General features: G+C 41.3%; 1 protein-coding gene across 2 annotated transcripts in view; it reads left to right on the forward strand.

Annotated features, from left to right (window-relative positions):
• Uggt1 (UDP-glucose glycoprotein glucosyltransferase 1) overlaps positions 1-25,025 on the forward strand; it is a 117,863-nt gene that overhangs the window by 67,628 nt on the left and 25,210 nt on the right. Inside the window, exons 20-32 of one of the 2 annotated variants that reach the window (XM_041655245.1) lie at positions 3,023-3,121; positions 3,870-3,893; positions 4,377-4,471; positions 6,660-6,866; positions 7,758-7,889; positions 8,456-8,586; positions 11,511-11,606; positions 14,268-14,370; positions 15,682-15,761; positions 16,546-16,735; positions 18,124-18,282; positions 18,905-18,990; positions 24,136-24,220. In XM_041655245.1, coding sequence (XP_041511179.1) covers positions 3,023-3,121; positions 3,870-3,893; positions 4,377-4,471; positions 6,660-6,866; positions 7,758-7,889; positions 8,456-8,586; positions 11,511-11,606; positions 14,268-14,370; positions 15,682-15,761; positions 16,546-16,735; positions 18,124-18,282; positions 18,905-18,990; positions 24,136-24,220 — 1,487 coding nt within the window. The remainder of the gene's footprint in view (positions 1-3,022; positions 3,122-3,869; positions 3,894-4,376; positions 4,472-6,659; positions 6,867-7,757; positions 7,890-8,455; positions 8,587-11,510; positions 11,607-14,267; positions 14,371-15,681; positions 15,762-16,545; positions 16,736-18,123; positions 18,283-18,904; positions 18,991-24,135; positions 24,221-25,025) is intronic. The other variant, XM_041655246.1, reaches the window with a different exon arrangement.

Here is a 25,025-nt window from a genome sequence, read left to right on the forward strand (position 1 = left end):
CACTAGATAGTTCTTTAGTCCTTGTCCTCATCTAGAGTCAATACTGAGTAAGAACCCAACAAGTACTTCAACTAGACTTACTCTGCAGCCCTAGGGGTACTTTTTAAAAAGTAGTAGTTTCTGCTGGGCAGGGTAAAACATGACTTCAGTGCTAGTCCTTGGGAAGCTGAGGAGGGGGATTACAAGTTTGGGTATATACTGGAACTCGCCATGTTAAAAGGGGTGGGGTGGGGCGGGAATTGTTGAGCTATAATGCATATGCCATGAAACCCAACCTGTGTTTTAGTCTTACTTCTTTTTTGTTGTACAAACGAGTTCCACACTAGTTCAGAATGGAGTATAACAAAGGTCTATTTATTAGGGGGTAAACCCACAGGAAGAGTAGTGATCCGCAGCCCTCTGTGTGCTCTGGTAATTGGAACCGAATCCAGCAGCCAAAGGGCCCTCACATACTTTACATCTGCATTTATAGTAATTGAGACCATGTCAAAATGGCCAGTATCTTAAGTGCTTTTGGCTGAAGTTCCCACAGCACTTTTTAATCATTCTAGAGTCTTATACATGCTAGAAAGTATAGTGCTTTACCACTTGGCTACAACTCCAGCCCTAATTTTATGTGTATGTGTATTTGCCTTCATGCATGTATGTGTACCATCTACATGTGGGTGCCTACAGAGGCCAGAAGATCCCCTGGAACTGGAGTTAGAAGTGATTGTGAACTACCATGTGGGTGGTGGGAATCAAACCCAGATCCTTTGGAAGAGCAGCCAGTGTTCTTAACCAACAATATCTCTCTAGCCCCATCAAATTCAGCTTTTTAAAATACATAATTTGTCCAGGCATGGTGGTGCACTCCTTTAGTCCCAGCACTTGGGAGGCAGAGGCAGGTGGATCTCTTGTGAGTTCAAAGCCAACCTGGTCTTCATAGTAAGTTCCAGGACAGGCAAAGATACACAGAGAAACCCTGTCTCGAAAAACAAAACAAAAATACATGGTTTGATGTCTTTTAGTTTATTCTCAAAAGTTTTGCTGTTCTAACCATTGTCTAATACTAAGATTATCATCACTCATGTATAAGCCCTTTTCTCCATGTCGTTGCTCCATTTCCCCCTCCCTCATTCCTTTCTATTTATCTATCTGCTTTCTGATTCTGTGGATTTGCCTATTCAGGATATTCCATGTGACTGGGAAGCCTTTGTGCATGACTTCTCTTTTATGTTTTAGCATGTTCCTAAGTTCATCCATCTTGTAGCGTGTCAGTATGTCATTTCTCTTAGATACTAAATATTCTGTTCTTTACTCTCAGTCGATGGGTAGTTGGGTGTTCTCCACAACTCTAGCCTTTAAGAGCTATGGTGAACCCGTGAGCAGTCTGTTCCAGACTCTCAGTGGCATTTCACCACATTTGGGAATGAGGTGGACTTCTCATCACTTGCCTGCTGTGAGTCTTTCATAGGGAAGAAAAGACATATGAAGCCTTTGTTGTTATAGATCAATATAATGAAAATATACAAGCTTGTAATCATAGCTGCTTGGGAAGCTGAGGCAGAAAGATTACAAGTTTGAGACCTGCTTGGGCTACTTAATGAGTTCAAGGCTAGCTTAGGCAATTTAGTTAGACTGTGATTCATAAAAAAAAAAAAAGTTGTGGAATAGCTTGTCTAGCATATGCTTGTCTAGCATATGCAAAGCCCAGAGTTCAGTTCCTAGTACTGGGCTGGGGAGAGAGGGAAGAAAAGATAAACAGAAGTAAGATGTAGATCTAAAAGGTTCCGGTGTAGCTGAGTTGATAAGAGTGCTAGCTTAGCACGCATAGAGCACTAAGTTCAGTTCCCTGATACCACAGAAATATGGGTGTGAAGAACCTGTTCAGAAAGTGAATGGAGCCGGGCGTGGTGGCGCACGCCTTTAATCCCAGCACTCGGGAGGCAGAGGCAGGCGGATCTCTGTGAGTTCGAGACCAGCCTGGTCTACAAGAGCTAGTTCCAGGACAGGCTCCAAAGCCACAGAGAAACTCTGTCTCGAAAAACCAAAAAAAAAAAAAAAAAAAAAACAGAAAGTGAATGGAGTAGTTCCTCCACAGGCTAGATGCTACCTTCAGAAGTCAGTGTAGAGTGAGCCAAGTAGTCTCACAATGTGTTGTCCCGAGTCTTTGTTCTCAGTCTCTGTGTGTGTGTGTGTGTGTGTGTGTGTGTGTGATTGCTTAAGACAAGGTCACATTATATAGCCCTGACTAGAATGGGACTTGCCACCTATAGACCAAGTTGGCCTTGAACTCACAGAGTTGTCCCTGCCTCTGCCTTCCTAGTGCTAGTATTAAAGGCGTGCACTACCACATAAGACTTCATTACTTTCAGTTAAGCTGGAATGGTAGGCTGGTTGGGTATGGCAGTACATTCTGTAATTCCAGCACTTAGGTAACAGAGACAAGAAGATTGAGAGTTAAGAAAAGGAAAAGAAAATCCAAAATAAATAAACTTAAAGTGTGAAAGGTTGTCTTTGGAGTAGCAGTGCTTAAAGAGCATGGCAGCAGTGCCATGGGTAAGGTATATTTCGTTCTGTGCTACAGTGGCAGGTCTCCTGTCTGTCACTCTGCCCGGACAGGGGTAGTGAAGAGCACTATTATCCTGACTATCCTTCTCTGGCCCTTGATGGCCTGGGACCTTTTTAAGAAGCCACTGTCCGATTTATACTGCTGTGACAAACTACCTGAGAGTATCGACTTTAAGAGAGGAATGTTTTCTTTGTCCCTGGCATTCAGAGATATGCTTCCATGACCACTTGGCTCTGTTGTTTCAGAGCCAGGAGCGTGCAGTGTGACAGCTCTGCTTTCCTGTGGTGGCTGGGAAGCACCCTTCCAAGAGCAACTTCCTCCTAGTGAGCAGCACCTAATGTCCTCTACTCATACATTTTCTGCATCTTCTATTATGCTCAAAGCCGATTATCAATTGAATACTAATGGTAAATTGCACTGAGGTTTATTAATTATACATCTGTTTAAATTTTTTCTTTTTTCCCCCAGATAACTTTTTTGTGGATGATTTTGCCAGATTTTCTGCCCTGGACTCTAGGGGCAAGACTGCTGCCATAGCCAACAGTATGAACTATCTGACAAAGAAAGGTAAGACATCTGGGCTTGTTTTGGATCCAACATATTTATTTATTTTTTATTTATATTTTACTTAGTTCTTGAAAATATAAATCCATCCTACTGGCCTGAGAAAAAAGATTTCATAGTTCCTTTTATTAATTTTCTGTTATAATGCAAGTATAGAAAATATATATTCAAGATATAATTTTGTGTATGTGTTTAAAAGTGCAAATTTTTTTGTTTTATGTTTATCATTAAAATTGATAGGAAAAGCCTTTTTATAGTTCAAAATGGAAAACATTATATGAAAAGATTTTGCCTGATTCTTCAATAACTTCATAGAGTTAATTTTATTGTTGGCACTTACAGGTATAATTCTCTGAAGTGATTTCCTGCAGTTACTGCAGCTACACTTGTCCAAAGTGACTGTTTTCAGTGCAGACAGGTCCCTTCCCTCTGGTGGAGCTGACATGGTTACCCTTCCAGAGTGGCTCTAGTAATAGGTGCTACTCTGAAAAGCACTGGTTGTCATTAGGACAGCTCCGTTTACCCTGCTGCGATGCTCTCTCTGATTCCCATGTCTGTATCCATTCACACAATTAGTCCACTAGGTTTCTCTGAGACTTTGTAGTGAGGGTTCCTAGAACAGAGCGTGGGCACGGTGGGAACTAGAGCAGAAAGCACAGCCTCGGGAGCTGTGTGTGATTTTTCTGATGGGCATCCAATTATACAAATGACATTCTCTTTTCTCTACTCTTTTTTCTTTGCCTTTGTCCAGGAATGTCCTCCAAGGAAATCTATGGTAACTCAAAACTCCAGAATGATCCCTTCATTTTCATAACTAACTTATATAGTTTCAGAACTATTGTTATTCAGAATTTATTGACATTTCATTGTGATGTTTCTGAAACCTGTGGGTAACAGTAGAGTGTAGATAAACTGCATAAATGCTTGCAGAGCTCTCAGAAAGTTGTCAGTTACCATGATTAAATACTACATTGCATTGCCTGCATGTTTCGTTGTGTATGCTAACAGATCCCCAGACCACAGGACAATTAATCAATGCATGGTCCTACTTTCTAATTGAGCTGCTTGGAAGATGGCGCTCCTTCACATTAGTAGAGAAGTTCCACTACCTTCTTGCTTTATATCTCTATCAAACCGGCCGTTTTCTTATTTTTCTTTTTGCATGTTTTTCAGAAATTATTTGGCCTAATTTTAATGTTGAAACAAAGATTATCTTTTTCCCGTTTCTAGTCAGTTTGTTGTTTTTGTTTTTCTGCAGACGATTCCTTTATTAGGCCAGTGACTTTTTGGATTGTTGGGGATTTTGATAGCCCTTCTGGACGGCAGTTATTATATGATGCCATTAAACATCAGGCAAGTTTCTCAGATTTAATTCTGGGAGGGGGATTATGGAGTATTTTGTTTGTTTGTTTGTTTCTGAGGCTCCAGTTGGCCTTGTGATCACCTCTGTGCTAATGTGGGTGTTCTAGTGATTCTGATGCTTCTGGGTGTGCTGAGGGAAATGAGCATAGTGTCTTCCAAGGTTGTCAGCTCCTTGCTACAGGGCCTAGCTTCACTCAAGGGATTCTTTAAGAGAAAACATAATGAGATTCTCAGTGTAGGATTTTCTCGCATTGACTGTACATGTCCTTGTTGCAGTGATCTTGCCATGTACTGCAACATCAGCAGGTTGGCGTGTGTTCCACATAAGTAGATGCAGGCTCCCAGAGGAGTGTTCACATAGTTACTCTAAATCAGCTTGTATATATACATTTGGAGTTGACGCATTGCAGTGCGGAGTGATTGAGAAGAAGTGGCTTCTTTTGGACAGTACTATTGTCAGGATCAGACGTCAGGGTCCTTCTTGCTGTTTCACTTTGCAGCTCATCTAGAAGTTGCATTTCTCTTTGTGTCCCTTTCTAACCTGAGCCTCAAGAAGTCTGACTGAAATAAGAAAATATCCAGGGATTTTAATTTTACTATGGTGCCAAGAGCTTTCATTGTTTGAGACACTGGGTGGGATACTATGGTCAGTTGAAGGTCGAGCCCAGGCAGTTCCTAGTGACGGCTGACAGATGTACACACAGGGCTCTCTACTGTGAGTGGAGAAATTCCTCACATGGTTGCCGACTGGGAACACCAGGAAGGAGAGTCTAGCTCTTAAATATTGATTTTCATTGAGGTGAAGTACATGTTCATATACTTAGTGTCATAAACAAGTATGCCCCTGCGTCCACCACCCAGATCAATAAATAATGATATCACTGATGGCCCCCAGCCTCTGTTCCCTCCCTCTTCTTGAATCATAAGATCTTAAAATGTACATTTGTATTTAGTTCTTTTACTCAACATTTTGTGAGCTGACTTTTTAAATTTAAGTAATTTTTTTAAAATTATTTTTTATGTATTAAATATATATGCCTATATGTGTACATACACACACACTACAAGCATGTCTAATGCCTAAGAAGGCCAAAGAGGGCATCAGAGCCCCCAGAACTGGAGTTATGGATAGTTGTGAGCTGTCATCGGGTTGCTGGGAATCAAATGGGGGCTCTCTAAAAGAGCTGCAAGTGCTCTTAATAGCTGGGTCCTCTCTCCAGTGCCTGATCCCTTTTTTGTTTGTTTGTTTGTGGGTTGATTTTTTTTTGCTACGTTTTAATTTATTTATTTATGGAAAGAGGCACATACATGGCATGGTGCATAAGTGGAGGTCAGAAGACAACTTATGGGAAAGTACTTTCTTTCCACCCTGAGTCATAGGGATTTATTGGTGGCAAGCACCTTTACTGGCTAAGCCATCTCACTGGCCAGCTTACATTCTTGATAAAAGCCCTCTTTGGTTTTATGGTCCTCCATCTTTTTCTGTGTAGATTGATGTTTTGATTTGATTAGATGGTTCCTTGCTGCTGGCATCTGAAAAGGCCATATGGATGAAGATGGCTGAGCAGGAACCTGAGGAAAGGTTTGAGTTTAGAAAAGATGGAGTGCAGTTAGAGTTCACAATGTTCTGGAAAAGCAGCACTCTTGATGTCTGCTGTGCTTATGGAAATGAAGTTGGGCCAGGCAGTGGTGGCACACGCCTTTAATCATAGCTCTTGGGATGCAGAGGCAGGAGGATCTCTGTGAGTTCGAGGCCAGTCTGGTCTACAAGCACTAGTTCCAGGATAACTATGACTGTTACACAGAAAAACCCTGTCTCGAAAACACAGCAACAACAACAAAAAGGAAGAAATGAAGTTGGAAAGAAAGTCTGTGGCCAGTTCATACAGGATTTAGCAGACCTGACCGTAAATATTGTCAGAATTTTGACTGCAGATAACTACGGAAGATGTGTGGAAGAGATATTGCTATTGTGGAGCATGACTACTGTTAGTGTTGTGTGCCCTGCACACCACCCCTGGAGACAGGGTCTCTCCATGCTGGCTTTCAGATGTCTGCTTGCCCCTGCCTTCGAGTGCTAAGATTAAAGGCACCCATGGACTACCATGCCTGGTCAGTGTTACTTTTTTAAAGCTAATAACATGTACTGAATAATTCTTATCTCCCTTTTTGTAAATAGAAAACCAGTAACAATGTTAGGATAAGTATGATCAATAATCCCAGCCAAGAGATCAGTTACTCGAGCACTCCAATCTCCAGAGCGATCTGGGCAGCTCTCCAAACACAGACCTCCAACTCTGCTAAGAACTTCATCACCAAAATGGCCAAAGAGGAGACAGCAGAGGCCCTGGCTGCAGGAGTGGACATGGGAGAATTCTCTGTTGGGGTAAGGCTCGCAGGTTCTGGGGCTAACCTAGCCATTCATGTTTCTTCCCGGGCTGATGTATACTATAAATAATTGAGTTTGTGATGATTGCTTCTGAGTCTCAGAATATTTTTTGTTGTTGTTGAGTTAGAATCTTAACAAGAAATAATTCTGTCATGTTACATTGTACTTTTAAACTTGCTTTAGTTTCAAGATGCACAGGATACAAGTTTGTGCCACTTTGTTTATATCATCTTTAAAAGACAATATTTGATTTTTTTTGTAAGTAAAAAACAGATTTAAGACGTTTATGAGTTAGAGATTCAGCTGTTTTTTATTTCTGATGAAAGGATTTTTTGTTGTTGTTGTTGTTTTTTTTTTTCTTTTTTTGACAGGGTTTCTCTGTAGCTTTGGAACCTGTCCTGGAACTAGCTCTTGTAGACCAGGTTGGCCTCGAACTCACAGAGATCCTCCTGCCTCTGTCTCCCAAGTGTTGGGATTAAAGGTGTACACAACCACCGCTTGGCAAAAGCCCATGTTTATTCTTTTGTCTAGTGTTACTTATTTTTGGCAGTGTTTTTATATTTTTAAAATTTCTTATAGAATTGTGAATATATTGAGTTTTGGTTAGAGGAACCGACTGTCACCTGAAGTAATCAATATTTAAAGATGCAAAGTAAAGTTACCGAGAATCGACTGCCAGGTAAACACATCAGTAGAAAACAAGAAAACGGAATGAGCCATTTATGAGGAGGGAAGAAAGAAGAGAAAATGGAGAATTAAGATGTTATAATTTTAATTAAGAAATTTGGTTATTTTCATAAAGGTACTTTATAGTTTACTCATTGTTATTATTCATTTATATGGCTTGCTTAATAATAGTGGCTTTTCTTAAAAATGATTACTTCCTAGGGCATGGATGTCAGTCTTTTTAAAGAGGCCTTTGAGTCTTCCAAAATGGATTTCATTTTGTCTCATGCCCTGTACTGCAGAGATGTTCTGAAGCTGAAGAAGGGGCAGAGAATGGTGATCAGCAACGGAAGGGTGAGGACTGTCTGGGCTGTGAAGCTTGCTTTTGATAGGTCTTTAGCTGTCTCTGTCCTTTGAAATGTCTATGGTCTGCACTAGAGCCGCCCTCCTGTTAACTGACAGGCTTCACTCGTACTGGTGCAGAGAGGTCTGTCCTGTCTTTCCAAGAAAGTGTGCGTCTGATGCAGCCCCCCACCCCCCATGGGCCCCTGATCTTTATTTGTGTCTTGACAGTGAGGAAAGCAGAGAGTGGGAGGCTCTCAGAACAGAAGTTAGTGCAGCTACCTGTAAAGTAGGCCTCGCTGCTGTTTGCTGAGAACCAGTGCAGATGACACTGCTGTTTCTTGTCAGTTTGCTCAGAAAATTAACGTGAACCACGCATTCCTACTGCCTGCGGATAAATAGTAAACGTTAACTGAGTTTTTTCAGGCTTTAGTTTTTATTTTTCATTCATTCAAAGACATGTTTCAGGCTTGGGATTGTAAAACGCTTGGGAATGTCATCTATCCCAGGGCTAGCAGAGGCTTCACAGTAGCTTGTGACCACCACTCTGCAGCTTGACCCTGCTCTCTACTTCACAGATCATCGGGCCGCTGGAGGAGAGTGAGCTCTTTAATCAAGATGATTTCCACCTCCTAGAAAATATCATCTTAAAAACATCAGGACAGAAAATAAAATCTCACATCCAACAGCTTCGCGTAGAAGAAGACGTGTAAGTTTTTATAATTAGTAACTAGTTAGATAATAATGATAAAACTGGTTTTCTAATTAAAGATAGAACATGTCATAGAGTTTTATTAATTTCTCCTCATTGGTCAAAGTGAGGACTATATATTGTCAAATATATTACCAAGACTGGATTTATTTCCAGTTTTACTGTAATAATGCTCAAGTTCTGACTTATGTTTCTGAATTATTTCTCTCCATTTTGAATCTGGAAAAGTTCAAACACATGAGGGCCGAGTCTACTTTCTATGGGGTGTGTGTGTAGAGACTTTCTGCTGGCTCTATGGTCTCCTTCAGCTTCATTGTGTTGGGGAGGAAATGCAAACCGAATGCTTCTTTTCCTCTGCATACCTGTGTGGGATCCAAAGCTGTTTTTCTTGCAGAGGAATGATAAATTAGATGTTGCTGGCTTGTGATTTAATTATTTTATTATTTTTATTAACTAATGTCTTGAAAGTCTGTTAACTTCCAAGATTTAAATTGTTTGAAGGGACCATATATTTGCCATGTAACAAAAGCCCATGGTTATTGTAGTCGTTTCTGCATTAGATGTCACAGCGATGTGCAGTTGGGGATTATTTGTTTCATGTTATAAGCACCTGTTACTCTGTTTTCCGCAGTAGTTGACCATTTTACATTCCTATCCACAGTGCTCCTGGTATCGGTTTCTCTGTATTCTCACCAACACTTTCTTTTGCCTTTCATTTGTTTGTTTTTAGGCAGTAGCCATCCTCCGGGTCTGGAGTGCTGTCCCCTTACAGTTTGACCGTGTCTCATGCACACCAGCCAGTGCAAATCTTCAGGGAACTATCTATTCTAGTCTTTTCATCACTTTAAATAGGGTTCTTTGGTTTTATTGTTTAATTGTGGACATTCCTTAAATTCTGGATGTCATTTCCCTATCAAATCTGTGATTTGAAAATATTTTCCCCATTCCCTTGGCTACCCTTTTACCCTTTGAATAATGCCATTTGATTCCTATTAGGAGGATATGAAGAAATTGAAGGTCTCTTTTTTTCCTTCATCTCTTTTATGTACAGTTACACTGCATCTTTTAGTGATACGTTGTCTTTGATAGCTACCAAAGTAGTCCCTTTGTCATGTAATATAGATTTTTGGTGTGTATGTGTGGGGCTGTGGATGGTGGAACCTAGACCCTCATATATACTAGGAACGTTTTATACCACTGGGCTACTTCCCCAGACTGAGAAAAAGTCCTGTTACAGCCATAGCTTTCTGAAGCTTGGCTGTGTACTCTTTGATCTTAGTGCTTGTCATATGTAGGAAGTTGCTTGTTATGTGTGCCAGAAGTGTTCACAATTGATAGTGGGCAGTTAAACAAGTGGCTTACGATGTGATTGTTTGGTTCACAGAGAAAATGCACAAAATTGGTCATAATTGAAGTCTATCCCAGCTGTTCTTTTGATGGTTTGACTGGGGTGTTGTGTTCGAGTCGAGCTCAAATCTTTGGTTATAAATCAGCTTTGAAGGGGTTAGCAGACCAGTGAGATGGCTCAGTGCTGACAACCTCAGCTTGATTTCTGGCACCCATATGGTGGGAAGAGGTAGCCACTAACCGACTCCTTGAGTTATTCTCTGACATCCACAGTGTGTGAGAGCACACACATATGTGCACAAATACATAAATGTAATTTAAACATTTTTTCAATAGAGGGGGAAGGTAAAACAGGGAGTATTTTGTTTTGTTTTATGTCTGTTTATACATTAAAGAACCTCAGAGGCACCAAAATGGATTGATGTGGCACTAAGGGATGAAAACAAAACACTTCTTGGATTAATTTGACCAAGGGTGAGCCCAACTTGAATCCTCCACTTCTTTTTCTGTCTCTTTCCCATCTCTCTGTAGTTTGTGGTTACTGGCCCATCTCTATTGTGATATGTGTGTGTGTGTGTGTGTGTGTGTGTGTGGTCTTTATCTGTCCATTTCGTTACCTCATGGGAAAGAATGAGAAATTCTTTATAGAAATTTAACAAGATTTTTACACGGGAAGAGGTAATTTGACCACGCTAGAAGAGAAAACTGTTTTCAACCTATATTTACATGTTACTTCCAACATTTATGTCAGATATTTATTTATAAGATTACTTTCAACCTGTTAGCTGTTCCAGCAAATGATTACCATAATACACACACACACACACACACACACACACACACACCCACCCACCCACCCATGGGTTAGGAGCATGGAAGAATAAATCTATATATTAGCTAACATTGTAAAAGCTGATTGCATGGGAAATCCATGACTAGTAAGGTTTCATTGTTCTCTCAAGGGCAGGTTAAACTTAAGGGCTGAGTGCGCAGTAAGACAGCAGGTTAAACACTTTAGAGGATCTCAAGGGGTATTTATAACTTTGCTGTGAGATTTGTCAAAAGTTCTGTCTTGGGGGGTCCTGAGATGTTTTCATAAAAACTTAGTACTACAGTTTTATTTTTTTTTTCCCACACTAGGAACAAACCCAGAAGTATTCGGCAACTCATAGATCTTTTTTTAATTGCATATTGTAATGCTGATTCTAATATTGAAGTCAGAAAACCAGCATAAATGTTGAATAACTGGTTAGGTTAATAGATTTTGGCGCAATAATCCTTAGAAGTAATAGCATTATTTAAACCAGGCCCTCAGCTAGGCCCTAAGATATGTAGCCAGCACAGTATCTACAACAACCTTGCAAAGCAGGTAGTACCTGTCCTTCATACGTGGAGAAAAGTTCCATTCCAGAGATGATGAAGCTGTTCACAGAATCATGCCTTTTGGTGCTAAGTCCATGCCTCTTTTAAACACCTTGTTGGCATTGATTCTGTATTTGGACTGATGGTGTTCAGCAGTAATTAGAAAATCTGCAGATAAAGTGATGCTAAGATTTCATAACTCCGTCTTTTAGGGCAAGTGACCTGGTAATGAAGGTGGATGCTCTCCTGTCAGCGCAACCCAAAGGCGAGGCAAGGATCGACTACCAGTTCTTTGAAGACAAACACAGGTATAGAAGTAATGTTGAATTTATGCACATTCCTGAATATTAAACTCTTAGGCTTTCCTTTGCCTCACATCCTTTGTTTTTCCATATAAGGTTTTAGAAACCTTGTATGTTATTGAGAAATGAGAGGTTTAATGTGCAGTTTTCTGTGTAACTCAGATTTACTAGTTATTGGCCATATTTAGTATTATCATTTTGTGTAGTGTGCATATGTGTATTACATATATTTGCCTATACTCACATCTTTTTTCCTAGCATTTGAAAATGCATTGCCCACATTATATAACATGTATTTGGTATGTGGAGACTTGATCCACAGTTCTGTGAACATACCTGAGAAATGTGATCTTCATCCCACAATGCTAATACAGAGTCTCTGTTGAGATTTCTCTGATGCTCCAGACCACACATTGAAGTTATTCATATCTCTTGTATACATATGAATATGTGCATATATGTGCAGGTGCTTATGGTGGTCTCAGGCTGTTGGATTCCCCCTGGGGCTCGAATTATAGGTGGTTGTAAAATGCACCATGTAGGGGCTGGGACCCAGACTCGGGTCCTTTTTTTCAAGAACAGTATGCACTCCTAACTGCTGAGCTCTCTCTCCAAGCCCGTGTCCCCTCATTTATTGATTGCTTGCTATCTCTATTTTTCCCCCTCCTACCCCTACCCTGCTGTCTGATCTAGGGCCTGTGCGAGCTAGCTAAACAGTCACTATCTGTCACTAAACTACGTCCTCAGCCTTTTTCTAATTTCTTAGGTCTCTAATAGGCTACGGCTCTGTGGCCCAGGATAACTCTCTGGTAGTTGCCACTGGCAGCGTTCTGTGCACCTGCTGCCCCTCTTCTCAACACTGCATCTGTAAGAAACAGCTAGGTAGCAGCACAAGCAAGAGCGACTGCTCTGCTGTCCCATCTGCCTTCCATAGCCAAGATAGTAGCTTCCTTAGTGAAGCCTGAGCCCTCTCTACAACATTCTTTCTCTATGAGCTCTGTGAGTTTTACATAATTAAAATTGCCCTATTTACAAATTCTTTTATGATACAACAGAAATCTTACTGTTGTTGTGTTAGCCAATATTTGATACATGTAAATCAAAATTAGTCATTCCTATTTTATCAAGAGGCTTTATCCATTCAGCTCATGGATGTCTTTGTTTCTAATTTTTCAATATGCTGAAACCTGTATTCAAATAAATGCCATTTAATTATTACATAAAAAATGGTTATTATTTCTCCTGCAAATAAAAATGAGTATGCAGCTGGATGGTGGAGATGCACGCCTTTAATCCCAGTACGCAGGAGGCAGAGGCAGGTATATCTCCGACTTTGAGGCCAGCCTGCTCTACAGAATGAGTTCCAGGATAGCCAGGGCTAAACAGTGAGAAAGAAACAGAAAAAGGAAGGAAAGAAAGAAGGAAAAAAATGCCTGTGTCATCAATTCTGTGTGCCCTTACTGTGAGCCTCAGACGATCAGCAACAGGGTGTTGTCTGGGAGCCTGCTGAATGAAGGATCTTTGGCCGTACAGCAGACCTAGAGTGTCAGTACCTGCCTCTTTGCAAGATTCCCCAGTGATTCCTGTGAACATAATTTGGGAGACACAATTTTCTTGAATATTTGCTCTATTCTCTGATGGGCATGTATGGTCTTCTGTCATTTTTATTCTAGAGTTTTCTTTCACTAGTACATCATGTGCATGGTGGTATTGGTTTATATTATATTATATTATAATCATTGTAACTGTTACTTTACTGAGGTGTATTTTGGGGGGCGTGGTTTGAGACAGGGTTTCTCTGTGTAACAGTCCTGGCTGTCCTGGAGCCCATTCTATAGAGCAGGTTGGCCTCAAACTCACTGAGATCCACCTACCCCTGTCTCCCAAATGCTGGGATTAATGGCGTGCACCACCACCACCCAGCCTCCCTTGAGTCTTCCTGTCCTCTTTCCTTGTTATAGAATTTTTTAAAAAATTATTTTTTTGTATATGGGCATTTTACCCATGTGTATACGTGTGCACCCGTGTGCATGCAGTATCCACGGAGAGTAGAAAAGGGCATTGCATCCCCTAGAGCTGGAGTTAGAAATGGCTGTGAGCACCCATGGGGTGATTTTTTTGAAAATAGCAGCAGAACTATCATGTACTGTAGTAGTGGCTGTTTCCAGAACATCTAACATTTGAAATAACCACCAACAGCAGCTAAACCATTGCTACGTGGTTTGCGGTTTGTATTCTGCTTTGTGTTGTACTGTTAGCACAGGGGCAAATGTTCTTGCACTGTCAAACTGTATCAGATCAAATAAGGCAATAAATGGTTTAGGACGACTAGGTGAAGTTTTAATCCTTTGAGAGTCACTGCTTCCCTTCTCTTTGCTCTTCATTTGTAAGAGCTTTTTCTGGTGCATACCTGCTACAACACCAGTGATAGTGAGCAGGAGAGAGCTCTTCAGACCAAAAGGCAGCAGAGTACACTTCTGTCTCCAGAGCGGGGATTTGGCATGTTTTTGCTCCATAGCGTCTGGTTTGACCAATCACAAGCCTCACTTAGGTATAGCTCCTTCTATAGCTTTATTCACAGGTGATTACCATTTTAACTTGTTTATTCTGATCTGCATATGTTTTCTCTATGCTAATGTTTTGCTCTTTTGATTTTTTTTTTTTTAGTGCAATTAAACTGAAGCCCAATGAAGGGGACACATACTATGATGTGGTAGCTGTCGTTGACCCTGTCACAAGAGAAGCACAGAGGCTTGCCCCCTTGCTCTTGGTAGGACTGCTATGGAGGTGGTTCTTATGTTTAATGAAGTAGTCAGAGAATGTATGGTTTTTCTGGGTACTTCCTTTGTCCCTGAGACATCTTCTAAAGGAGTTGGATAATATCATTTTCATAAGGACTAATAAAGGCTCATTTTCCTTATGGATTATATAATGTCTGTTAGATATGTATAAGATATACTTTGATGTATGATTAAAAATACTAACCAACACAACATCCTACCATTTCGTTTAAGTGTGTGTGCGTGTGTGCACATGCGTATTCTAGACCCTGAACATGGATGGAGCCTTACATATGCTATGTGGCCATTCTGCCAAATGAAGTATATCTCTAACCCTAGCAGGGATTGTTTTTGGATAGTGTGATCACCTACTCTTCTCTATGGGTGTTAATACATATGTCTTTTTCATGCTTTTTATTGTGAACTGAAGCAAAGAGCTGTTGTGTTTTCCTTTGTAGTTAAATATTCATCATTGCTGTTTCCTCACAACTGAGTTCTAAACTTTGAGAGAGGAACAGTGACCTGCAATAGCCTTTTTTAAATTAATTAATTAAGTTTTTGGTTTTTCGAGACAGGGTTTCTCTTTGGCTTTGGAGCCTGTCCTGGAATTAGCTCTGTAGACCAGGCTGGTCTCAAACTCACAGAGATCCGCCTGCCTCTGCCTCCCGAGTGCTGGGATTAAAGGTGTGCGCCACCACCGCCCGGCTCGCAATAGCCTTTTAAAAACTCATTCATTCATTCATTCTGTGTGTGTGTCTGTGTGCATGCATGTCATGGTACATGGGTAGAGATCAGAGGGCATCTTGCAAGCATCAGTTCTTGCCAGGCATGCTAATGCATTCCTTTAATCCTGCCACTCAGGAGGTGGAGGCAGGTAGATCTCTGAGTTTGAGGCCAGCCTGATCTACAAAGAGTTCCAGGAGAGCCAAGGCTGTTACACAGAGAAACCCTGTCTCAAAAAACAAACAAACAAACAAACAAACAGTCAGTTTTTGCCTTCTACCATTTGGGTTTCAGGGGTCAAACCTGGGCTGTGAGGCTTAGCAGCCAGCACCTTTACTTGTTGATCCATTTCCTTACCCTTCCCGGCCCCTTTGTGGAACTGTGCCTTACCTATGTGTGGTAGAATCCACAGTGCAGCTCTGCTTTTCAAAACCTCTCCAGTGAAGATGTGGTGACAGGTGTCATTTTCATAGCCCTTCTTGATAAACTAAAAATGTTTATTTCCTAACTAATTGTGAAATAATGTTTCTGAAGAGAAAACCTAAATATTTTGTCATCTGGTTTGATTCTTTTTTTAGGTTTTGACTCAGCTGGTAAACATGAATCTAAGAGTATTTATGAATTGCCAATCTAAACTTTCCGACATGCCTTTGAAAAGGTAAAATGCCACTTAAGGAACTTTTCTGTAAGTGGTACCAAATCTAAAAGTTAGCACTAAATGCTGACGAATCAGGTGGGCTGGTAGGTGGGCATTGTGTTTGAAAGGACGTCTGCTGACTGTTGACTTCTGTCACATGTTTGCTCTAGATAGACATCCTGAGAACATAATGTGGGCTGTAAGCATTCAGATGGCGCTAATCCAAGCTACTTGCACATTGCATCTCACTTAAAGGACTGTAGCCATTGGTTGCCATATGTAGGAAATTTACTATACTCATTCTCTTACATCCTAGGAAAATGGAGAGACTTGCTTGTGGGATGGCCATTTGTGGAAGATGTGTCCCAATGATAGTGGTAGCTTAGCAAACGCTCTGGCTGTGGGAAATGTCTTCCTTGATGAAGGAAAGAGTTCTGTAGTTAGATTCTAAATAGAGCCCAACAATTTTACAAAGGATGAAGAGCCGTAGCTTCCACTATTAGCTTTATATTAAGAAATGTTTAGTTATTACATATAATGTTTTCAGTGCTGGCATGAGAGCACAAGCACCATGTAGGGCTCAGATTTTAAGAGAAAATGGGTTCTTCCCAAAGAGGAGAACTGCATTGAAGGGGTGGTCTCCTGCATTCTTATATATGTAGCAGCCCTGGGAGGCATCGCTAGACCAAAAGATGATTTTGCCTATTCATGCCCTGATCTGGAAGATTCTAGTTTTTTGTTAACATGTATGGACCTCGTGAATGTGATAATGTTAAGAAAGCCTAACACCCTATCTCCATTTCAGCTTTTACCGTTATGTCTTAGAACCAGAGATTTCTTTCACCGCAGACAACAGCTTTGCTAAGGGACCGATAGCGAAGTTTCTGGATATGCCACAGTCTCCACTGTTCACTTTGAATCTGAACACACCTGAGAGTTGGATGGTGGAATCTGTCAGGACGCCATATGATCTTGATAACATTTATCTAGAAGAGGTAAGAGCGTCACTGTTTCTGAATACTGAGTCATGTGTACAATCTGTTTATAATTCAATCAGTGGTGACCCTGAACTGAGTATTGGGCTCACTGCTCACATCTAACGTGCTCTGTACAGCAGCAGCTTTTTTCAGATACCCGTCATGTTCGGTAAATTTGTCCTTTTGAAGTGTCGCATTAGGAGTTTTGGCGTGTGCAGATGTTGCCATCCTTGCTCTCTCAGTTTAGCTGGCATTTGTTGCCCTCAGAATCAGTTCCATGTCTGTATTATTTACTTTTCTTGTTGTTGCATCCAGACATGTGACAGAAAGCCATGTAAGAGAGGAGTGATTTATTTTGGCTCATAAGAACGGAGTCCCTTGTGGTAGGGAGATGTGGCAGTGGACAAGAAAGGAGAATTCCTTCAGATGGCTTTCTCCCTTTTTCTTTCTTATTAATTTCGGTATCCTAGCCCATGGAATGCTGCTGCGCATTCAGTGTGGGTCTTTCCTCCTGAATTGAGCCTCTCTGGAAAGGCCCTCACGCATGCCCAGAAGTATGCTTCCGCATCTAGTCAAGATGAAGACTTACCATCACAGTACTCATTAATACTCACCCCGTACTCCCCCGGCAGTCACGGACATTCTGTTTTTGTGAGCTTTCCAAATCTGTCTTTAGTGACTTGACTTTTTTCATTTGAAATTGTTTTCCAAGGTTCTTGCTTGTGATAGCACCTGTCAGTACTTTATTTTGATTGCCAGATAGAATTCCATTATTTGGATATAGCGTACTTTGTGTTCTTGTGCACAGATGAACACTGGATTGTTTCTATTGTTGGCTCTTATGGGGATGCTGCTGTGTACATGCTGTACCCATCCATTACCATAAGATGTAAATTCTCTTTATTTAGGGCTTTTCACAACAACATGGAGAATCTTATCCTCATCTATATTTTTGGAACAACTTTATTATCTTCTTTCTCTCTCCTCCAATCAAGTTTTTATAATTATAGTCATTAGCTACTATCTCAATTAAGATCCAGAACATTTTATCCCAAGAATCCCTTTGCTATCCCTTTGTAGATTACCTCCTACCCCCACCAAAATTAGCGGATGATCTATGTTCTGAAATTGTGTTTCTTTTTCTTGAATTTCTTAAAGTCACAAAAGGTGTATTTTTTAGCATTAATTTAATTAATTTTTGGTGGAACTGCGGCACGCCATGCTGTGCACATGGAGGTCAGGGCCAACGTGGGCATTCTTTATACCATGTGGAATCTGGGGATCGTGCTCGAGTCATCAGCCTCATTGACAAGCACTTTTATGCACTCCACTCTCCCCTGGCCCCTGCGGATTGCGTTTTGAGTATGCATGTATAATGTCCATGTGGTTTAATTTCGGCCTTTCAGGTGGACAGTATAGTGGCTGCTGAGTATGAGCTGGAGTACCTGTTATTAGAGGGCCATTGCTATGATGTCACCACGGGCCAGCCCCCTCGAGGACTGCAGTTTACGTTAGGGACTTCAGCCAGCCCAACAACTGTGGACACGATTGTGATGGCCAATCTGGTGAGTAATCAGTTGATCTGTCATGGTATTTAGATGCTATAATTTATGACAGAAGAGCTAACATTCTGAACTATGGAATGAAATAAAAATTAACAATGGAATAAATGTAGTCATTGAAAAGTCACTGGTTTGGTTAAGCTTGGAGATTCCATCTATATGCCAGTTAAACAACAAAACATACTGTAGAGCTCTGCTCGCTCTCTTTTCATTGAAAGTTCCAGCTTATATCCCTGTCACACCTTCTCCTTAGTGGAGCACGACTCCTCGGCTTCACTGGCTCTGTTCTGCTAGTGTGCTTCGGTTTTTAGCTTGTTTGATAGTTTTTTTGATTTGTTTTGGCTTACTTTTCCCTGATTTGCTAACTATCTTTTAAATTTTTTTTTAAAATTATCATAGCAGCAAGACTCTGAGCTCAATTCCTAGTACAATCCCCCAGACCCCCCCCCCCCAAAAAAAAAGAAAGAAAGATAGGTAGGTAGATAGGCATGCACACACTCATGATCTGATACTTCCAAAAAAAAAAAAAAAAAAAGAAATATCTGTCAGGAAAAAAAGTAAATTTCTATGAGAAACATTTTGAGGTTTTAAAGAGAACTGAAATTTGACTTTCATTGTGTCCTAGGGATATTTTCAGCTCAAAGCCAACCCAGGAGCCTGGATTCTCAGACTAAGGAAGGGGCGCTCTGATGATATTTATAGAATCTACAGGTAGGACTGAGTGGTGCAGCTGCATTTTTTTTTTTTTTTTAAAATTTATTTATTTATTAAGGATTTCTGCCTCGTCCCCACAACCGCTTCCCATTTCCCTCCCCCTCCCCCGATCAATTCCCCCTCCCTCATCTGCTCGAGACTGCTTTAATTGGGTGTTGTCTGGGCCTTCTTCTAGGCATCACGCATTAATGTATAGTCATGTAACAACCAAGCTTTCTTTCCAGTGCAGTAAATGGAGGTGGATTTTTACAAGTGAGCTGAGTGACAGGAGGTATAACTAATGGTTAGAGTGAGGTTTGTTCCTCTGGTTTCCCTTTCTCAACTATATCAGAATGAAATTACTCTTTCCCTGGGATGCAGACAGCAGGCAGCAGCTCTGTGGACCTGCTGATACCTGAGTTTTGGAAATGCAATGGGGTTGGATATGTTTGGTCCATTGATGGGCAGGTATATATCTTGACCTTGAGTGGTTTGCACGTGCACAGAACACACAAGCCTTGACCATGAAGTCTGACTCTCATCTTGGTCCTTGGACTGGAGTTGAGTAGATGTACTCCTATAGAGCATATTGTCAGCGACAGGAATTGGCTTAAACTTCACTGCATCCTCTAGTTACAGACACATTTAAAAAGTTGTGGTCTCTGTTCTGTGTCACACAGTTTAAGTTAGTCCTAAGTTCTGTGTCAGTTTAGTAGGGAATGGTTTGCATCTGTTTATGTGAACATGGAGAAATGGTATAGATTGGTGTCTTTGGTTTTGGTGCAGGTATTTGCTCTCTTGCCCAGTCTTGAACTGGGTTCAGGTAACCCTTCCTCTGCCTTAGTTTCCTGCACAGCTGAGACTGTTGTGCCGCCATCCCAGCTTAGTGCAGGTTCCTTACTCAGTACCCAGAGAGTTCTGTACTGTCGTCGTGCCCTTATTGAAATAGTGGGCTTTTCTCTGATTAAGTGATTTTCTAGGTAAGGTTACACAATTTTGTTTTGTTTTGTTTTTGTTTTTCGAGACAGGGTTTCTCTGCATAACCCTAGCTGTCCTGAAACTATTTTGTAGATCAGGCTGGCCTCGAACTCACAGAGATCTGCCTGCCTCTGCCTTCCGAGTGCTGAGATTACCACTGCCTTACTGGTTACACAAAATTGTAATATTTCTGAATTCTCTTTCTTCTGTGTGCCCTTGTTTATCTTCCTTCTTGCTGAGGGCTGTGGTGCCATCTTCTCTTCCTGCTGTCTGGGGTTCCTGTGCCTAAGTGGACAGTCCCTGTCTCTGGAATCTTCTGTACTTCAGCTTTCTCCTTTCCTTTTGCCTGAGAACCCTGCTGTCTGCTGAATAACAGCAGATGCAGCGACTTCCTGATACTTGGTGACTGGAGAATATGATTGTAGGAAAAGAGTGCTTAAACTCTTCTTCCTCTTCTCCTGTGCCTATAAATAGAGCTGGTGGTCCTGTGGACTTTCCACCAGAGACACAGAGTTGAGTCTGTGTGGTAATAGGGGCGGCAGGGCTGCGTTCTCAGCACCCCCGGCCGCCTGCCCGGCTAGCTTATGCCCAAAATAATTACACGGACACTGTATTCTTTTAATCACTGCTTGGCCCTTTAGCCCTAGCCCTTACTGGCTAATTCTCACATCCCGATCAACCCATCTCTAATAATCTGTGAGAACCGGTCTTACCGGGAAGATTCTAGCCTAGTCCATCCTGGGTCGGAGCTTCATCCCGGGAGCGGGGCATGGCGTCTCTCTCTGAGGCATCTGCTCCCGAGAGAGCAGAGCTGTGGAGTCTCTGAGCTCACTTCCTCTTCCTACCAGCATTTTGTTCTGTTTACTCCTCCCACCTATCCTCTAACCAATAAAATGGGCCAGGGCAGTGCCTTTATTAGCCAATGACCTTCCTCCATCATTTCCCCTTTTTCGGTTTAAACAAAAAAAAGGCTTTAACATAGCAAAATTACATATAACAAAACAGTTATCAAGTAAAAGTTACAATAATCTTTATCATAACTAAGGAAAACTATAACTATAACTAACTATTCTTAACTCCATCAAAGACTCCAGAAAGATATATTACCTAAGTAAACAAGAACTAAGAAACTTCAAACTCTAGAAATGACAGAGACATCTCGCTGCCTGGATAGTCACCCAAAGTTCCTCTGTACCGTTGGGGCATCCATCTTCAGCCTTCAGGCCCATGGTATCCAGCAGACATTTCCATAAAGCAGGAAAATTCAAAGTCAGTTCAGTCACTATCTGTTGTGTCCTGCAGAATGTCTCGCAGACTCTTTCATGAATCAGGAACCCCGAAAGATCATCTCACCTTAGGAAAGTTCAGTAGTCCTCTCTCTGCGGGTTCTCTGTGTCCAGTTTATGCAATAGTCCAGGCAAGAGGAGTTTCTTGCCCAAATGGCTATCAAACTCCATAAGGTGCCTCTTCGATGCCCATCTTCCTCTTGAAGTACATTGGTGCTGCCAGGAGCAGAGTGTCTCATTGTCATGAAAAGTCCTCAGTTATTAAAACATTAAATGTCCTATTCTGTAATCTTTGAAAGACATGAAGAATGTCTATCTAACTGAAATACATCTCTATATATCTAGAAAATCTAACTAACATAACTACAAGCTTTACTATTATCGATGATTATCCATTAACAACCTATATTTCTTAATTATACAGTACATATTTAAATGAACTACACAATCACAATACCTTAATCAAAATCAGAAACACTTATACATATAACAAAATTGACCTTAAATCTCTATCAATAAAGCAAAATCTATACTAATGCAAATTATTCATATCTATATCATATCCCCCTTTAAATGTAAAAGAACATTTATAAACATTTTTTGGGAATTTGGGCGCAGTTATTTCTCTCCAAACTGCTTCCTGCTGAATGGGGGCGTCGTTAATTAGGTCTTTCATGGTATAACCTGTGTGCTAGTTTCATCTCAGTTGGCAGTTGAGCGAAGCAATTTTTTGAAGGCCTTCACACCAACCCTTCAGGAGGGCGTGGTCCATCATACCAAATCGGAATAGAAGAAATGAACAGCGTCTCATCCTCTGTGAAAACAAAATAAGAAACTCCTTTCCAAAGTATCATGTCTTTAGATCCAAATTTCAAATTTAAGGCATTTTCAAAGTATCTATGTTGGATTAGTTCAGCAGCATTTATAAACAAATATCTTTTAGCAGTTGTTTGTCCTTCCTCAACATTCAAACAATTCAAAGAGAGCATAATAGCATACAGTATCAAAATTCTCTGTGTATTTTCCATCTTTGTGCAGCTTTGTTTTAACCTCTATTTTGTTTATTTTTACTTTTAACTCTTTGCTTTTTGAGACAGGTTCTCTGTATCTTTGACCTGAAGTAACTCTGTAGACCAGGCTGTCTTTGAACTCTCAGAGATCCGCCTGTCTCTGCCTCCCAGGCATTCGGGATTGAAGGTGTACACTACTACACCTTGAACTCACAGAGATCTGTTTGTCTCTGCCTTCTAGGCACTGGGATTAAAGGCGTGTGCTACCACACACAACAACTCTCTTCCTTTTTTTATGTTTTTTACTTTAAGAACTTCAACTTTTAGTCTGCATAAATTTTTAACACACAGTAAACCATTTAGAAATTTTCTTTGTCTTTGAATCTCTCTTTACTGTATATCTCTCTTTTTCTGACCACACGAGTCTTTAATTTACCAAGCAATATCAGTAGGAATAAAGGCGTGGCTTTGCCGGCTGGATCCAGCCCATTCCTTAGCTTTCCAGCCTCATGGCTGAGGTACTGGCTGTAGCCAGCAAGCGAGCTTCAGCAGCGTTTGCTTGCAAACCGCACAAACTGCCTGCGTAAAAGTCAGAGTTTGTCCTGGTAGGACAGCCCAGAAAGCCGGCATTTTTAAATGGCGCAGCTTTTTTCCTATTATGGCTGAAAACCGAAAAGCATGTGTTCAGCTTTTCGTCAACACCGTTTAAGTGTTTCGTGGCAGGACCTCTTAATGAGCTGCAGGCTTTGCAGCTAAAGCTGAGTCAGGAAGCCTCTCTTAGATGAGGCGCTTGCTTGCCTCTAGCAAGCAGAGTAGAACCGAGAAATTGCTGCTACCAAGAAACCAGGCACAATGCTTTCATTTTGTTCTAGAATTACTTCCCAAGCTGTCTCAGGCTTTATGTGGAAGCAGTTGTCCACGTGGGTGCCATATGTGGTAATAGGGGCGGCAGGGCTGCGTTCTCAGCACCCCCGGCCGCCTGCCCGGCTAGCTTATGCCCAAAATAATTACACGGACACTGTATTCTTTTAATCACTGCTTGGCCCTTTAGCCCTAGCCCTTACTGGCTAATTCTCACATCCCGATCAACCCATCTCTAATAATCTGTGAGAACCGGTCTTACCGGGAAGATTCTAGCCTAGTCCATCCTGGGTCGGAGCTTCATCCCGGGAGCGGGGCATGGCGTCTCTCTCTGAGGCATCTGCTCCCGAGAGAGCAGAGCTGTGGAGTCTCTGAGCTCACTTCCTCTTCCTACCAGCATTTTGTTCTGTTTACTCCTCCCACCTATCCTCTAACCAATAAAATGGGCCAGGGCAGTGCCTTTATTAGCCAATGACCTTCCTCCATCAAGTCTGTGCTCTAAACTTGTCTGGTTCTGTTGCCTCCCGACAGAGCAAGAATAGATGGACTTTCCTTGTTTCTTCATACTCTCACTGTGGCCTAGGCTGGATTTGAGTTCAGATTGATCTCCCTGCTGCTTCCTTTGTGGTTCTAGGTGTGAGTCACCACATTCAGTCCAGAGTAGATTTCTTTACATAACTGATCCAGTTAAAAGGTAGAAGTGTTTCCAGTGATGGGCCTGAGTGCTCAGAGCTATGAAAATACACACTTTTTCATGATCTTCTATGTGCGTACCCTGCCTGAGAACCTGTTGCTGTTTGCCTACTAATCTGAAGGAAGGTTCAAGAAGGAAGTCAGTTCACTTTAGTGAAGAGATGGAGATTTCTACGAACACTTCTTTGTCCTATAAAGGTGCTTCTTTTAGGAACTGTTGGTTTTAGAAAGCTTTTATATGATAAAGATGATGGGCAAAATAGCAGTCATTGTCTGTGCACTTACTCTATTTGGGGGATTGTGATTTGTATTCTCTGCCTTACTTTTGTCTCCAGCCATGATGGTACAGATTCTCCTCCTGATGCAAATGATGTTGTTGTCCTCCTCAATAACTTCAAAAGCAAGATCATCAAAGTGAAGGTAAGTTTGCTTTGCTTTGGCAGTGACTTATTTATAGTTGGTAAATAGTCCCATTCAGTCTCTGTCATAGCAGACCTTGCTGTGGCCAGGCGTTAGTGATCTTGGTCAGCCACTGTCTGAAAATACTGACTCCTGTGTGACTCTTTCAAGAAGAGCATATTCACATTAGTTTATTAAAATAATTAATGCTCCATTAACAATAACTTTTAGTTATTGTTGTGGATCTTATGTGGCCTAATTTACAGATTAAGCTTTCTCATAAATAGTGCGAGCAAAGCTATGGAATATGTTCTGGGTTCTCTACTATCTCAGATTTTATGTATCCACCAGGGGCTTGGAATGTTTCCCAGCAGATAAAGGGGGGCACCTGCATTTTGAAGTCAGTCTGCTATTCCATTGGGGGGGTGGTTGTTGTTACTAGGGATGCTGCTTAAGGAAAATGTCTTTGTGAAGACGAACTTCTAGTTTTCTTCAGCCAAAAGATTGTAATGTCAGAGAACAATGTTAGTCCCATTTCATACAAATGTCCTCAGAGGCTTTGTCCCTGCCACCCTATTCTTTTTAAGACAGGATCTCACTGTGTAGTCATGATCGGCCTGGGACTTGCTATGTATTCCAGGCTGGCCTTGAACTCAGAGATATGTCTGAACAGACTGGTTCCCAAATGCTAGGGTTAAAGACATCTACCACCTTGCCTGGACCAGCTTGGCCATTTTTAAAAACTTTTATTTGTTTGTGTATATGTACATGTGTTTGTGTGACTGTATGCCACACATGTGCAGGTACCTGTGGTCAGAAGAGAGAA

The sequence above is a fragment of the Microtus oregoni genome, unplaced genomic scaffold (genome assembly GCF_018167655.1).
Source record: "Microtus oregoni isolate MIOR12 unplaced genomic scaffold, Mior012 000007F_ref0000211, whole genome shotgun sequence".
Taxonomy (NCBI): Eukaryota; Metazoa; Chordata; class Mammalia; order Rodentia; family Cricetidae; genus Microtus; species Microtus oregoni.